This window comes from Lissotriton helveticus, chromosome 1_2 (assembly GCF_964261635.1).
Source record: "Lissotriton helveticus chromosome 1_2, aLisHel1.1, whole genome shotgun sequence".
NCBI lineage: Eukaryota > Metazoa > Chordata > Amphibia > Caudata > Salamandridae > Lissotriton > Lissotriton helveticus.
Window position 1 is genome coordinate 61,338,073 of NC_136058.1, and position 16,184 is coordinate 61,354,256.

General features: G+C 46.9%; 1 protein-coding gene across 1 annotated transcript in view; it reads left to right on the plus strand.

Moving 5' to 3' along the window:
- LRRC40 (leucine rich repeat containing 40) overlaps positions 1-16,184 on the plus strand; it is a 440,314-nt gene that overhangs the window by 373,810 nt on the left and 50,320 nt on the right. Inside the window, exon 12 of the mRNA XM_078668782.1 lies at positions 13,391-13,501. Coding sequence (XP_078524908.1) covers positions 13,391-13,501 — 111 coding nt within the window. The remainder of the gene's footprint in view (positions 1-13,390; positions 13,502-16,184) is intronic.

Sequence of the window (16,184 nt, forward strand, 5' to 3'; positions counted from 1 at the left end):
TCTCCACAAGACCGCCTTCTGCCTCTCCTGGAGGGAGTTGTGAATGACTCTCAGGAAGGAACACAGAGCCTGCCATTAGAAGAGGTGTTATCTCTTCCTGGCAGGAAGGCCAAACGGAGTGTGAGCCCAAATGGCGAGTTTCAAACGGGACGCTGCCTTTGAAGGGAAAATGATGGACACAAACGAGAGGGGCTGCTCTTTTCTTCTGGTAGACAGGTTGGCGTCTGGGACAGCAAGGTGGAAACCATTGTCACACCACTTGTGCCATGGATGTCCAGCCCTTGGGTAGCCATACCACCACACACACCGAGAGAGAGGTTCTACCAATCTTGAAACCAGAAGAAAATTGCATTTCCGGGCAGCCATATGCCACACTTGGCTGGAAGTTGTCATCAGGCAGAAGGGAACCTGGTAGCTTATTGGCTAGTAGCCACCTCATCGCCTGAAGGCAAGTTCTCGGTATAAAAGTACCACTCCTGGCACACATACCTCAGAACATGTCTGCACTGGAGAGAGGACCCAAGGGATGCATTGCTGTTTCCCTGATCTGGCAAAGAGATGCTGCAATCATAGTCTGGACTGCACCTGCTGATCTTTGGGTTAGCAAAGAGAGTACTGTGCCTGTGGTGCCCTGCTCAAAGAACAGTCGTCCCCGAGCCCCAAACACAAGAAGTGATTCTTAAAGTCATTTGGCAGATTTCCTGTTTCAGCTACAGGGACACAGGGTCTGAATAAACCTGCCATGGCGAGTTGGTAGCCACAGTCACTTGACCACCGCTGAATTGCAGCCTGGGAGACAGTCCCAACAGTCAAAAGACCTGGGAGAGTCGTTGGTCTCCTCAGTTAAATCGAACCACTAGTTTTGCTGTAACTGGAGACCAGTACACCAGTAGTAACTGGTTTTTGGCTGAACGTCAACCAGACTTTGTAAGACAATGAGCCCTGTGGCCAAAGGCGCCCACCTTGTTTGCGGATCAAGGGGTGGCCCCAGGAATATACCGTAACCAGATCAGCATTCTGTATCCTTTGTATCAGGACCCTCCATTGATGTGTATGGTGGTTCGCCGATACAGCCTGGAACAGGACTGGAGCTGCTTTAAGTGCAAGGGAACTAGCCTGCCAAGCCTCTTTGACCCCTTGGACTGATGGAGCTGGTCCCCCAAAGTGGGCCAGAGTAGTTTATATCTTTATAAAAGTTCTCCAATTAACCGATAACTGTGGTAGTTGCCAGTGCTTGCGTGCCGTGATTCATTACTTACTTATTAATTCATATGTCCGGAACCCTCTGTTTGCTTTTGTTCGTTTTCGGGTCTAAAAATTCATAAAAATAAGAGCCATTTTTATCAATTGGAGTCAGATTTTCTTTGTGTTGTGTCTCTCTCTCTTATTCAGCTGTTTCGGTACTTCAAAATGCTTTGCACGTGTTCCTTTGACAAGCCTGACTGCTCAAAGCCACAGCTACTTTGCAAACTAGCCTGACTGGACCTAAGATGGGTTTATGGGGCTGTTACACAGTGACGTAGCACAAAAAGTCCATATAATAAACCACTATCATCACAGTAGACATAGGAGGTTTTTTAAATCTCCAATTAAAATGACCAATAGTAGATGTTTTAAATCCGGACATCTGAGAGACCTGCACTGGCTCCCCGTCAACAAAAGAATAACCTTCCGTCTCCTCACCCACGCACACAAAGCCCTACACGATCAAGGCCCGAGCTACCTCAACAACCGAGTCAACTTCTACGCTCCCAAGCGCCACCTCCGATCAACCAGCCACGCCCTCGCCGCCGTCCCCCGCATCTGAAGAGCGACCACAGGAGGAAGGTCCTTCTCCTACCTGGCCGCCAAGACCTGGAACTCCCTCCCTCCCGACCTACGCCTGACCCAAGACCACCTCTCCTTCAGGAAGAAGCTCAAGACCTGGCTGTTCGAGCAGTAACGGCACCCCCCCCCCCCCTAGCGCCTTGAGACCCTACGGGTGAGTAGCGCGCTCTATAAATGTCTTTGATTGATTGATTGATTAAATATGCAGGGTGCTATTTGCAGAAATATTTCATATTTAAAATAAATAGATTTTGTACCTATGGATAAGTGTGGCCCTCCGAATGATTTACTGTTTGAACACTTTTCTTTGTTACTTCTCTTCCTTTGTAATCAAGTTGCATTGCTCCCTGCGTAAACCACTGCCTTTAAAATCATTTTCATTGTGAGTTAAATGTATGGAAGTGATTGAAATTAGTTTTACATACATATTTATTTTTAATGAAAATTTCTCTGTATTCCTTTAAAGGACTACACCTAATCTAATAACAGCATATTTTACAGTGAGAAACGTAAGTCAAACCAAATAGTGAAACACATTTTAAAGCACAGTAAACATTTTCATGGCGTACTCAATTTTATTACAGATTAGAAACACTTGAAGTATATAAAATTAGCAGCGGCAGATGAAAACAAGTTCATATTTGGCATTCTTCACATGGAACTAAATGATTCTAAAACCTTCTACTCCAGCTCCCATTTCCCAGGGCAGACACATTCTGTGAGCTTGGTGAATATCTTGCACCCTTATTAGTACTCTATGGTGTTTACAGGCACCTTCTAAAGGAAGAAGGTGTAGTGATGTGTGGGATAATAACTGTTGTGAAGTTCATTTCAGTTACTATCTATCAATAGATTTTTAATAGCTAAGAACCAACCAAAATGTAGTATTTTGGTAGTGCACTGCTCTTTGATTTATAGTTAAGCAATATTATCCAAGTCGGAGATGTTCACAGGTAATTATTGATGAGGGTGGAGTCCTAGGGCCCAAGGCGAAGCCAAGGATCCTAATATAACCCTCTTAATAACTAACTGACAGTAACATTCTCCTTGCATAATATTGATATTGTATATGAGCCCATCAAAATATAAGGTGAAATTCACAAAATTGTTTAACGTTATACTTTTTGTGATACTATGATGGAATTTTACAAGAAGCATAGCTATTGGATTTTTTAAATACAGCTCCACCACAATGGGCCATGGACGAGCTGAGAGAGTCCATTATTGTTTAAACTTTCAAACCTGTCTGAGGAGTTGAGGTCCGAAGGGTTGTCCAGGTAGAAGTTGAGGTTGCTGAGGAGGATACAGTCCATGGATCTGATGGCAAGAGGTACTATGAAGTCTGTGATGAGGCTGCTGAACCCGGTGCATGATCCAGGAGGACGCTACGCGAGTGTTTTCTTGGATGGTGGTTTAGCCTTCTGTTTGTATTTTGAAATACATGTGTTCCATGAATGGTGTGTTGGTGTCTGTGGATGTGGAGCATTTGATGGTGGCACTATCCGCGGCCAGGGCGACTGACGCTGGAATCTGAGGATCAGGGTTCGATCCCCGGCTCCGGCGGCAGGTTAGCCCAGCACCATGTGACTCTGGGCAATAGCTCGCTTAATCTTCCCGACGGCCCCCAGCGCCTAGAGACCCTTACGGGTGATTGTGCGCTTTACAAATGTGGATTATTATTATTATTATTATTTTTTGAGTTGGTAACCCGTCAGGTTTGCTGTGGCAATGTTTGGTGCCGATTCTGGATTGAGCTAGGAAAAGGACATCTGGTGTGTGGGTGTTGATGAGGTCTCAGATCTATACTGAGCGAGCACATGTGGTATTGCGTGCATTCAAGCTGTTGTTGCTGTGTTGGTGCTTATGTGGTGTTTCGCTTGACTTGTGTGGGGGGTGGTGAGTGCAGGTGTGCTGCCGCAGGAGAAATGGCAGTGAGCTCATGTGAAAGTCCTGGGTTGTGGGGTGCTGTGTGGTAGCAGTGGATATGGTGGCATCTTGGGTTGATAGAGAAGAGGGCGCTGGCAGTGTAGCTGCTAGGACCAATCGGACCAGCGTTTGTGGTGCTGGGCACCGGTCCAGGTGCAGATAGGCATGCCTTTGAGAGTGGAGAAAGGAGGCTGCAGGAGGAGCGAGGCGGGGCCTAGAGGCACAAGGCTGGGTGAGAGAGACCAGTCCCAGGTAAGTAGGGGGGGGGGTTAGGCCGTGGTACCTGGTGTGTAGGGTAACATAGCGACTGCCGTTAACTAGGTCCTGGCAGGAGAGAGGAGGGCAGGGGGGGCAGAGCTAAGAAGGATCGGAAGAAGCAAGAGTATGCGGGAGAGCAGGTGAGGAGCGGGGAAGGAGGCGGGAGGTGGAAGAAGCGCCGGAGGAGACAATGGGGGCATGAAGGGGCAAGCGGGAAGGGCCAAAAATTGAAAATGTCGAATAGATTGAAAAAGAGCACAATAGTGGTGAAATGCCAAAGGGTTCAGAGGGCAAAGTGTGGAAAGTGCCGAAATAGGCACAGGAGTGGAAATGGGCACAGGAGTGGAAAGTGCCAAATCGGGCACAGGAGTGGAAAGTGCCAAATCGGGCACAGGAGTGGAAAGTGCCGAAATGGGCACAGGAGTGGAAAGTACCGAAATGGGCACAGGAGTGGAAAGTGCCGAAATTGGCACAGGAGTGGAAATGGGCACAGGAGTGGAAAGTGCCAAATCGGGCACAGGAGTGGAAAATGTCAAATCGGGCACAGGAGTGGAAAAGGTCAAATCGGGCGCAGAAGTGGAAAGTGTTGAATCGGGCGCAGAAGTGGAAAGTGTTGAATCGGGCACAGAAGTGGAAAGTGCAGAAATAGGCACAGGAGTGGACTGTGCTGAAATATGCACAGGAGTGGAAAGTGCTGAAATAGGCACCGGAGTGGAAAGTGCCAAAAAGGGCACCACAGTGGAAAGTGCCAAAATGGGCACCAGAGTGGAAAGTGCCAGAAAGGGCACCAGAGTGGAAGGTGCAAAAAAGGAGGCACAAGAGTGGAAGGTGGTAAAAAAAAAAAGGCACACGAGTGGAAGGTGCAAAACAAAAAGGCACAAGAGTGCAAAAGTGCAGAAAAAGGCACAAGAGTGTAACATGATCGCGCAGGATAAGGCACAAGTGAGCCACAAGGGAGCGGTGCAGGGAAAGAGAGATCGGAGAGAGGAGGCTGCAGGAAGAGTGAGGCACGGTCTTGAGGCACAAGGGTCTGAGAAACCAGTAAAAGGAGGGGAGTTTAAGCCTAGGCACCTGCTCAATGGGGTAGCATAGGGGCCGCCATAAAGTAGGTCCTGGGAGGGGAAAAGTGCAAGGGGGGGAATGCAGAAAATGGCACAAGAGTGGGAGCCCAGGAAATGGCACAAGAGTGGGAGCGCAGGAAATGGCACAAGAGTGGGAGCGCAGACACGGCACAAGAGTGGGAGCGCAGACACGGCACAAGAGTGGGAGCGCAGACACGGCACAAGAGTGGGAGCGCAGACACGGCACAAGAGTGGGAGCGCAGAAATCGGCACAAGAGTGGGAGCGCAGAAATCGGCACAAGAGTGGGAGCGCAGAAATCGGCACAAGAGTGGGAGCGCAGAAATCGGCACAAGAGTGGGAGCGCAGAAATCGGCACAAGAGTGGGAGCGCAGAAATCGGCACAAGAGTGGGAGCGCAGAAATCGGCACAAGAGTGGGAGCGCAGAAATCGGCACAAGAGTGGGAGCGCAGAAAACGGCACAAGAGTGGGAGCGCAGAAAACGGCACAAGAGTGTAAGGTGCAGAATAAGGCATAGGAGTGTATAAGGTTAGAGAAGGGAAGGCATTGGCAAAGCCAATAGGTCTTGCCTATGCAAAAGCTTTGGACCATGTCAATATGTTTTAGCCATGTTGTACACCAGCATGGCTGCTGTACTGCATGGCTAAACGTTAGTGGGCTATATTAGAGTGGAGTGCCGTATTGTGGAGTAGAGTGGATTGTTATGGAATGGCAAAGAGAGTTGTAGAGTGGAGTGTGGAGAATTTGCAGGGCGAGAAGTTCAGTGGCTCAGTGCAGTGGCATGGAGAGCTTTGACGCAGAGTGTAGTGGTGCAGAGTACTGTGGTGCAGTAGTGAAGAGTGCAGTGGTGCGTGGTAGAATGGGGTATAGTAGCTGGAATAGTGTAGAGTGATGCTGAATAGAGAAGTGAACAGCAAAACACATAAGATGATGGACGGAATGTTGCACAATGGCAAAACATTCACCCCCAGTCACAGATCTGGGTTTAATCCATCGTTATTTTGCTCACCAAGCCACCCCAGTTCAGACATGGCCACATGCAAATCAGTCTTGACCCTGTGCCTCATGGGAACAGTCCAGCCCGAACTGCCAAACCATGTCTTCCCTGGACCGGAATCAAGCATCCTAGGACCAGTTTCTGGCTATCAGCAGTCTTCTATAAACAAAGAGATTCTATCAAAGTGTGGTGGTTTTAAATATTAAAATTTTTATTTTTACATGTGAATAGTGAGAATAATAAACTCTCTCTTAGGATGGTAAAGATGAGAGCACAATGTGCTTGTTAAAATACCCCTCACACACTAAAAAAATCCTTTAGTGTCATGCTTCATCATGGGGGTCTTCCCGTCCCTCTACGGGGCGGGGCGTGCTACGACCTGATGAACTACGCGGGAGCACTTAAATGTGACAGAGGCTATGTGACAGTGCAGGGTGAGTGATGTCAGTGAAGTGTAGGGACCTATTTATGTGTGGGTATTAAAAAGACTAAAAATTCCCTGGCTAGTGGAAAAAAATGATTTATTCACTTCCCTAGCTGGGAACGTTAAGAAGGGGGTTTTGAGGTAGAGCGATTAGCTTGCTACCTAGTGCACTGTCACATAGCCTCTGTCACATTTAAGTGCTCCCGCGTAGTTCGTCGGGTCGTAGCACGCCCCGCCCCGTAGAGGGACGGGAAGACCCCCATGATGAAGCATGACACTAAAGGATTTTTTTAGTGTGTGAGGGGTATTTTAACAAGCACATTGTGCTCTCATCTTTACCATCCTAAGAGAGAGTTTATTATTCTCACTATTCACATGTAAAAATAAAAATTTTAATATTTAAAACCACCACACTTTGATAGAATCTCTTTGTTTATAGATATCTAATTGGAGGGTGATTCTGTCAACACCTCTATACTTCCTCTATTGTTTTGGTATCAGCAGTCTTCAGCTGGATTCTGTCCAGCAACTGTTTTTGCATTCGTCACCCCGAGTGGGACGGGTATGCTCAGACGTGAGTCCCGTGCTCTGCACGCAACTGGAGTCAAGCTATCCTGGCTGAAGACGGCCGATAGCCTGAAACCGGTCCTAGGATGCTTGATTCCGGTCTAGGGAAGAGTAGTGCGGGGTAGAGTGCATTAGCATAAAGTAGAGTGGTGTACAGTAGAGAGGAGTAGATTAGAGACGTGTTGAGTGAAGTAGAGTGGTGCAGAGTAGAGTGCAGTGATTCAGTGTGGAGTGGAGTAGTTCAGAGTTAAGTGTAGGGGTGTGGAGTGTGGTAAAGTGGAGTATACATTATGTGGTAGCGCACTGCTATTTCAGACAACACATCTTCAATTGAAATGACCATTACATTTGCTGAGACGTACAGTTTTACTGATTAAAGTATACAGCGCACTAATGAATAATGTGTGGAAATATCATCACCTTGTGTATTGATTTGTTTCAATCATATTAAAATATTTGCTTCCACCATACTACAAATTACCAAAAAGTTTGCTTTTTTGTGCTTTCCATATGCTGAAATATCTGCACCGTTCATTGATGGACATTTACATTTTCTTTTGTGTAGAAAAAAAGTAACATTGTACAACACACCCCGAGTAGCCAGCATGCTAGTCACATAAAGTCAGAGAAAGAAAAGTAAACATCAAGCTCCTGGGAAGACTTAGCCTTACATTTGACCTCTGTCTTTGAATGCACAACAAATGTGACAAGATAAGAAGAACAAGATTTAAGGCCTGTTTACAGAAATTGAGTACTGTTAACCGAATACAGTAAATTGGGTTTGGGCAAGGGAAGGGAGGAACTCAGATGGGCATCCTAAAACAAAGCCAGCAAATAGAGAGCAAGCAAATATGAGTTAAACCACAAAGCCAATGGTAAACAATGAACGGAATGCATTCCAAGGGAAGCTTTCCAAATAGGCTTCGACCTAAAAAGGCAGAAGTGAGACATAAGAGGTGAAGTAAAAGGGAGCCGAGTGAGAGAGAGAAGGCTGCAGGAGGAGTGAGGCAGGACCTCGAGACGCCAGGCCCTGTCCGAGAGGGCCTAGACTGATAGGAGGACCAGTCCCATGATAGTAGAGGGGAGGGGGAGCTTCGGCAATTTATATTGCGACGTAAATATACGAATGTGATAAAATATGTACAAAAATATATATATATATGCCTTTAAAGATGTCTTTCTATATACCTTAACAACTACATTTAAAGGAAATTATCCAAAACATATTTTCCATTATAAATCAGAAAATCCTAGGTAACTCGTTTAAACACAGTGGAACCTGTCAATAACTACGCCATTTTCTTAGACAGGGAACAATAAATGGCAAGCACATGGAAAGGAATGTGTTTGGGGGTTGGTTATTTCAGGGACTTGCAGCTATAGAGATGAGCACCACTTTAATGTATATATTCAGCCTTTTCTTTAGAGTCGTGAATGACCCTAAAGCTGTAATGTCCAATAGCATGTCTTCCAATGATGACATTCCACTGTGAGCTAGGTGAACACTTTAGTTTTTAGGTCAAGCCTAAGGCATTGCTTTAGCAATGCTTGTTGGCAAGATTATAGTAAGGCTTTCAAAAGTGTACCCAAACTGCGGATTGGGTACAGTGCATGTGAGCACAACCACGCGCATTGTGAACAGCTGCCATTTGCTACCAGGCACTTCGCGCGCGCCGCACTCCGCCTCTGCTGCCACTTCAGCTCACCAGGCTGCACACCCCCTCACCCCTCGCTCGCCAATGTCCCTCCCACCCTTCCTTTGATCTCCGCCGCGAGGTCTCACAGGCTAATGGCCCTCCCCCAGCACAGAGCGCGCATCGCTGGTTATCTTGTGTGCCTGCTTCCATCTCTCTCCTCCCGTCGTTCTCTCATTATCACCTTCTACTCTTTTATCTTTCCATAGTTATCAATGTTTACTTTCTCCTTTCTGTTTTTATCACGCGTTCCTTCTTTGATCTTTCCCATTCCTTATTTTCCTCTCGTCCCTTTGTATTTTCCTTTTGTTTGTTTCCCATTCACCTTTAGCTCTAATTTCTTCTCCATTCCTTCTTTCAACTTTACCGATTTTGCTTTTATCTTTGGTGCCAACATTTATTTCCAAATTCATTTTTGCTCAAGAGTTTATGCAGGGTTTTGTAGCCATGGAAACTACTTACTCCCTTCAGATGTCTGCTTCTACAGTCGTCCCCATGAACACTGCTTCGTCCTGCCATGACGGTTCATAGTGCCTTTTGAAGATGGAAACACCTACGGGTGCCCCTTTTTCATGCACAATTAAAAATTAATTATAATAAAACAATTTACAACCAGAGGGAAGTTTCACTACCTAGAGAAGACTGCTTGGATAAAAAATACATTTACAAATAAACCAGGCTGCTATGGAGCAGATTTGTTTTGTGTGCATGGACAAGCCACCCTTGTAGATGTCCGCTACGAATGAGCATAGTTTATCCATGTTTAACTGTGTATTTCGTAGCATATTTCACTGTTGTAACCCATGTGTGCAGCACCAGTACTATGAGCCTCTGGTGCTCAGTGCCACAAAGACTGCAGCACAGTAACTTGCTACAGTACAGAAATCCAAGCTTGTGAGCATGATGCTGCAGTCCAGTCCTAGATATTCTTACCAGCCTGCCAGTACTCTTCAGACTGCAACTCCTTTCCTCCCCCACTGGAGACTAATGTAAGTATCGCGCCTGCCACTGTCCATGGACTTACGGCCGTGCTTGCCTTCACCCCTGCCCTCAAGCCCCACTTGCAAACCTGTTAATTACCCTTTACACATACAAATCTGACCCCCTGGACAACCAAACGCCTGAGTAATTCATCGCACCAGCCCCCTGCTTGGAATTCGCGCCCCTCCCCGTGCAGGTACATTTAAATGCTTATTGTCTGTGGAGCTCGCGGCCATGAGTGAACTCCTCACTAAAGTAAAACCCTCCCTCAAACTTCAGAGGTCTCCAGGGTCAGTGGACCATCTCCCTGATGAAAAATTGTAGTCCAAAATCACATCCTAATATTGATAAGAGTACACAATGAAAGTGAGTTTTAACACTGACAAAACTGCCCATTGTTATAGCGCTCACCGCCCTCTTGGCGCTTGAATAATGCACGTCATTCGCACCCGCTGGTATGAGCCTTGCAGTGATCTCAGAAGGATGCTTGCACCCATTTAAATAGTTGTTGGTGTTCTATTGACCCCCCCACTTAATTTCCCCCTCCCCATTAGCCACCCTTTCCATCTCCTCCGCTCTCTCCTTCCCTGCTTTACCACCCACGATTGTTTGCCCCTACCACCTCCTCCTGCTGCCCTGCTCCACTGTCATAATACCTCTTAAATACTGCTACTCTCCTCTCCTCTCTCCTCTTCTCGTTCTCCCTCTCCTCCTCCCTTACCCCTCCCATTCCTCCTCCATCTTCTTCTGCCTCTTCTCTTCTACCCCACTGCTACCATGCCCTCTCCACTCCTGCCCCACTTCTGCTCTTCACTGTCCTCTCCCCTGGTAAACTTGCCCCTAAGATCCCTCCCCCATCTGCCCCGATGTTGCTATGTCCTCAGATCCCGCTTCTCCGGACTCGCTCCCCTGTTCTCCCCCCTGTCCTGCTCCACTGATGCACTGCTCGCTCCTCTCCTTCTGCCTGATTATTTGCTCTCTTTTATCTCTCACTCTCTCACTAACTCACTCTCTCACTAACTAACTTACTCTTTCACTAACTAACTATCTCAATCCCTCTCACTAACTCTCTATCTAACTCTCTTTAAAAACACTAATTCAAGCTATCTCTCTCTCTCACGTACTCTCTCCAAACTAACTCTCTCTCACTCATAGACTCTCTCTCTCTCAATAACTAACTCACTAACTCTCTCTCTCCTCTCACTCACTCACTAACTTTCTCACTCTCTCACTAACTAACTCTCTCATTAACAAACTAACTAACTCACTATCACACTAACTGTTACACGGGTACTATTTCCCAAGCTTCAGCCTCCTGTTATTTATGTCCCCCCTTTACAAAACAAGCATTGGCATAGCCAATAGGTCTCGCCTATGGGACCTTATAAGTGTTTAGTTATCCAACACAATAACCTTGTTCCGACTAGCCCCCTCTCTTATACAACTTCCTTCTCTCGTCCCTCCTCTGCTTTGCCGTTTCCCTTCCACAACCATGCCACCTCTCCCTACCCTGTCCACTTTCCTCTCATCTTGACTCTCTCACATTTACTGTATCCACCCCTCTTCATCTTGTCTTCTCCACCTGCCCTCTATGCCACCCCCTGCTTTCCACAACTTCCCTATCCGCCGCTCTCTCCCTCTCTACTTCCCGCTTCGCCTCTCTCTCCCTTGTCTGTCTCCTTTTTTGTCTCTCACTGCCTCTCGTATTCAGCCCTCCATATCACCACACCCACCACCACCACCACCACAACATCCACCACATCCATCCCCACCACGTCCATCCCCACCACTTCCATCCCCACCACTTCCATCCCCACCACGTCCATCACCACCACGTCCATCACCACCACGTCCATCACCACCACGTCCATCACCACCACGTCCATCACAGTCCATCACCACCACGTCCATCACCACCACGTCCATCACCACCACGTCCATCACCACCACGTCCATCACCACCACGTCCATCACCACCACGTCCATCACCACCATGTCCACCACCACCACGTCCACCACCACTTCCACCACCACCACCACGTCCACCACGTCCACCATCACCACAACCACTTCCACCCCCACTACTATCGTCCTCACTCTATCTATCGCCCTCACTCCATCTATCGCCCTCACTCTATCTATCGCCCTCACTCCATCTATCGCCCTCACTCTATCTATCGCCCTCACTCTATCGGCCTCAGTCTATCTATCGCCTTCACTCTATCTATCTATCGCCCCTCACTCTATCTATCGCCCTCCGTCTATCTATCACCCTCCGTCTATCTATCACCCTCCGTCTATCTATCACCCTCCGTCTATCTATCACCCTCCGTCTATCTATCACCCTCCGTCTATCTATCACCCTCCGTCTATCTATCGCCCTCAGTCTATTTATCGCCCTCACTCAATCTATCTATCGCCCTCACTCTTTCTCCCTCCCTCTATCTATCTAGTGCCCGCACTCTATCTATCGTACTCACTCTATCTATTGCATCACCACAGCATCACTCAGCACCACCACAGCATCACTCAGGGGCACCAAAACATCATTATGCGCTACCACAGCATCACTGAACGCCACAGCATCCCTCGTCGCCACCACATCATCACTCAGCGCAACCACAGCATCAATCTGTGCAACCATTCAACAACAAATGGTTCAAATATGTTCTCTCAATGTTTCAAGCTTTTTTACAAATGCCACAAAAAAGATGTTAATATTTCACTTCGGTTCTTGTATTTTCGTCACAATAAAATACACTGAACATAATCTTCACAAAAGTTATTTACAAAAGTTGAATCTATTGCCATTATAAATTACAATTGCTTTTATTTAAGTATTAATTATTTAAAAAAAATAAAAGCCATTGTTATTTGTAATATCAATAAATCTAAGTCACGTCAATACAACACATATTGCATTACAAATGCTATAGGTGTCACATTTGCGAAAATTAAAACTATTGGCATTGTAAATGACAAAGCTATTAATTTCGCTATTTTCGAAACCAACACATAAATAAAAAATGTGTCATTTACTATACCAATAGCTCAAACTTTCCTAATGCGAGACCTATTGCATTGCAAATGCTTGTTTATTAGGACTCTGATCTTCACAGGAAGCTGTGAATTGGGTCAGGAGTAGTGTATGTGGGTCGCTAATGTAATACGGGTGGTCTCCGGTAGTAGCTGTGAGTGCAGCATTTTAATAGTGTACATCTGTCCGATTTACAATACTTCTTAGAACTCTGACCGATCTGAGGTCAAAATCTCATTCCTTGCCCGCACCATCCAGTACCTAATGTCTTAAGGAAAGTGTTTTATTTTGATGTTTCTAATGCGCCTCAGCAGCCTTGTATCATTTAATTTTCCTGTTTTATATGAACTATTCATTCTGTCTTTAAAGAAATCCTTAATACAAATAAGGAACTACAGAGAAATAAGACTTTGTCGCCATTTCTACTATGTATGGCTTGTGCAGAAAAGTTTAGTGAACATTGATCATCAATACGTTTTGGTTTTCTAACAAAGATTACAACTATTTCGTGTGAAGTAATAGAAAGTATTTATCCATGTAGTTACACAGAATTTCTGCTGAAAAAGATTTACATGTGATATTTTATTACTGCGTTGCAGGATTGTTGATCTAAAGGACACTGTCTCTGATATCAACCTGGGCTTCAATAAGCTGCCCTCAATTTCGTTGCAGCTGTGCATGCTTCAGAGGTTGACACATGTGGACTTCAGGTACTTGATAACAATACCCAGTTTCCTTTTATCCATGCTTTTACTTTGACTTTGCAGTAATTATTGTTTTCTGATAAATGTTTAGCAGTGACAGTTAACCAAGAAATTAATGTTTCTAATTGAGTTCTTAATATTTCAAAGTTTGTAAAGTATAGTTTATACAATAACACCACGTAACAAAAACTTCAACCATATGTCTTCTTTAAAGTTTGTCAGTGATATGTTTAAATGTGTTATCTATTTAATTACAAAGTTATTCTGAAAATGCTTGCAACTTTACCTTGTATGCAGCTAGGTATATAACCATTTAGCAGCATTCCATAATTTGTGCACCAGTGTCTGAGAGAGGTCCAAATGTATGCAAATCACCACCCCCACATGACGTTTTAGGGCTAAGTTACCTATTGTTCCTGTGGAACGACAAGCGAAAACTGATACATTATTACTCCCTGTTAGTGAGGTATGGTTTGGCTTCTTAAACAGCAAGCGGAGGTCCACGTTTGATACTCATTTAAGCTGCAGTCCCGTGCTTTTTAACCCATGCACACTTGTGGTTTGCTTGTCATTCCATTTTGAGAAGACTTGATGTAGAAACATTTCAGGGATACTGCAGGGGAGAGCAACCACAGTCTTAATGTGAGCTACAACCAAGGAGTCCCTGGAGTTCAACCGGTTTTACTTTCAAGACTTTGGCTCAACTTTAGTACCAAACTGTAAGTAGCACAGCAATCTGCACTGAAGATGTTTGAGATGTGTGCCAAACATCTACCGCAGACAACTGCTCAACAATAGAGTTACAGAAAATATTCACACTATGTAAAAAAAGGAAGATAAAAATGTAAATAAGCAAGTGGCACGAACACGAAGAAAAAGGCATACATAGGTTATGATTTTTTAAATTTTTTTTTCAAAACCAGATTTTATTGGCATTTCAGAAAAAGATTGCAGAAATATCTACAGCACTCCAGGCACTGGAGAGGCTGTAAGCAAATAATCATGAATCACTGTTGCAGCAATCAGCACAAAAAGCAGGATAAAATAGTGACATTAACTACCCGGATCCCCCCCTCCAATCCCGTAACAACCCCCCACCCGGGTCCCGCCCCCGCCCCGTTCACGATGGTCACCAGGATTTAAACATAGTATTCTGCACAGAGATGTTAATGCGCTCCCACTCCTTTCCCGGCACTTATGACAGTTGATCCGCCAATGTATCCTGCTGCGGCGGCGGCTCTAGCCACAACCCCCTGTATTCTGCCCACCTCTTCCAGATTTTATAGTGTTTTCTGGGGCAGCCACGGGCCTCAAACACAGGGCGTTCTAGTCCCATACAATAGTCCATGCCCCTTTTCCAGACCTCAATCGGGGGAGCCCCAGGGTTTTTCCAGGCACGGGCCACATCCCGCTTGGCAACTGTAAGGCCCAGGAGCAAGAGATGCCTCTTATAGATGTTACCGCCCACTTGCTCCAAGGCATGCAGAAGACCCAGCTGCGACGTACGCGGGAGCTGCCAGCCCAGAACCTCATCCAAGCAGTGCCAAACACGCTTCCAATATCGTACCATTGCACCACAGGTCCACACAGTATGCAGGAACGTACCCATTTCCCTACCACACCTCAGACAGTCGGGGGAGGCAATCAAACCAGCCCGCCACAGCCTCTCTCTCGTGTAGTAAGCCCTGTGTAGGTATTTAAATTGGATAAAATGCAGCCGCACGGCGACAGCCGCCTCCCTCGGAGCCGCAAGAGCCTCCCTCCACCCCTCCTCATCTATTTCACCAACGTCTCTCTCCCATTTGGTCTCTCTCCCATTTGGACCGAAGGCCATCTAGGGAGGGCGCACAGTGAGTGACAAGGGATTGGTCAATCAATCAATCAATCATAGCATTTATATAGCGCACTACTCACCCGGCGGGTCTCAAGGCGCTGGGGGGGGGGGGGGGTCTGCTACTGCTCGAACAGCCAGGTCTTGAGCTGCTTCCTGAAGGTGAGGTGGTCCTGGGTCAGGCGGAGGTGGGTCAGAAGGGAGTTCCACGTCTTGGCGGCCAGGTGGGAGAAGGACCTTCCTCCTGTGGTGGCTCTTCGGATGCGGGGGACGGCGGCGAGGGCGCGGTTGGTCGATCGAAGCTGGCGTTTGGGAACGTAGAAGTTGAGGCGGCTGTTGAGGTATTCTGGGCCTTGGTTGTGTAGGGCTTTGTGTGCGTGGGTGAGGAGCCGGAAGGTGATTCTCTTGTTGACCGGGAGCCAGTGCAGGTCTCTCAGGTGCCCGGAGATGTGGCTGCGGCGGGGGATGTCCAGGATGAGTCGTGCTGAGGTGTTCTGGATCCGCTGGAGTCTCTTCTGGAGTTTGGCGGTGGTTCCGGCGTAGAGGGAGTTGCCGTAGTCCAGACGGCTGGTGACGAGGGCCTGGGTGACCGTCTTCCTGGTCTCGGTGGGGATCCATCGGAAGATCTTACGTAGCATGCGCAGGATGTTGAAGCACGACGTGGAGACGGCGTTGACTTGTCTGGTCATGGAGAGGGAGGAGTCCAGGATGAAGCCCAGGTTGCGTGCGTGGTCTGTGGGTTTGGGTGCGCTGCCCAGGGCGGGGGGCCACCAGGAGTCGTCCCAGGCGGAGGGTGAAGATCTTCCGTCTTGTCCGAGTTCAGTTTCAGGCGGCTGTTCATCATCCACTTGGCAACGT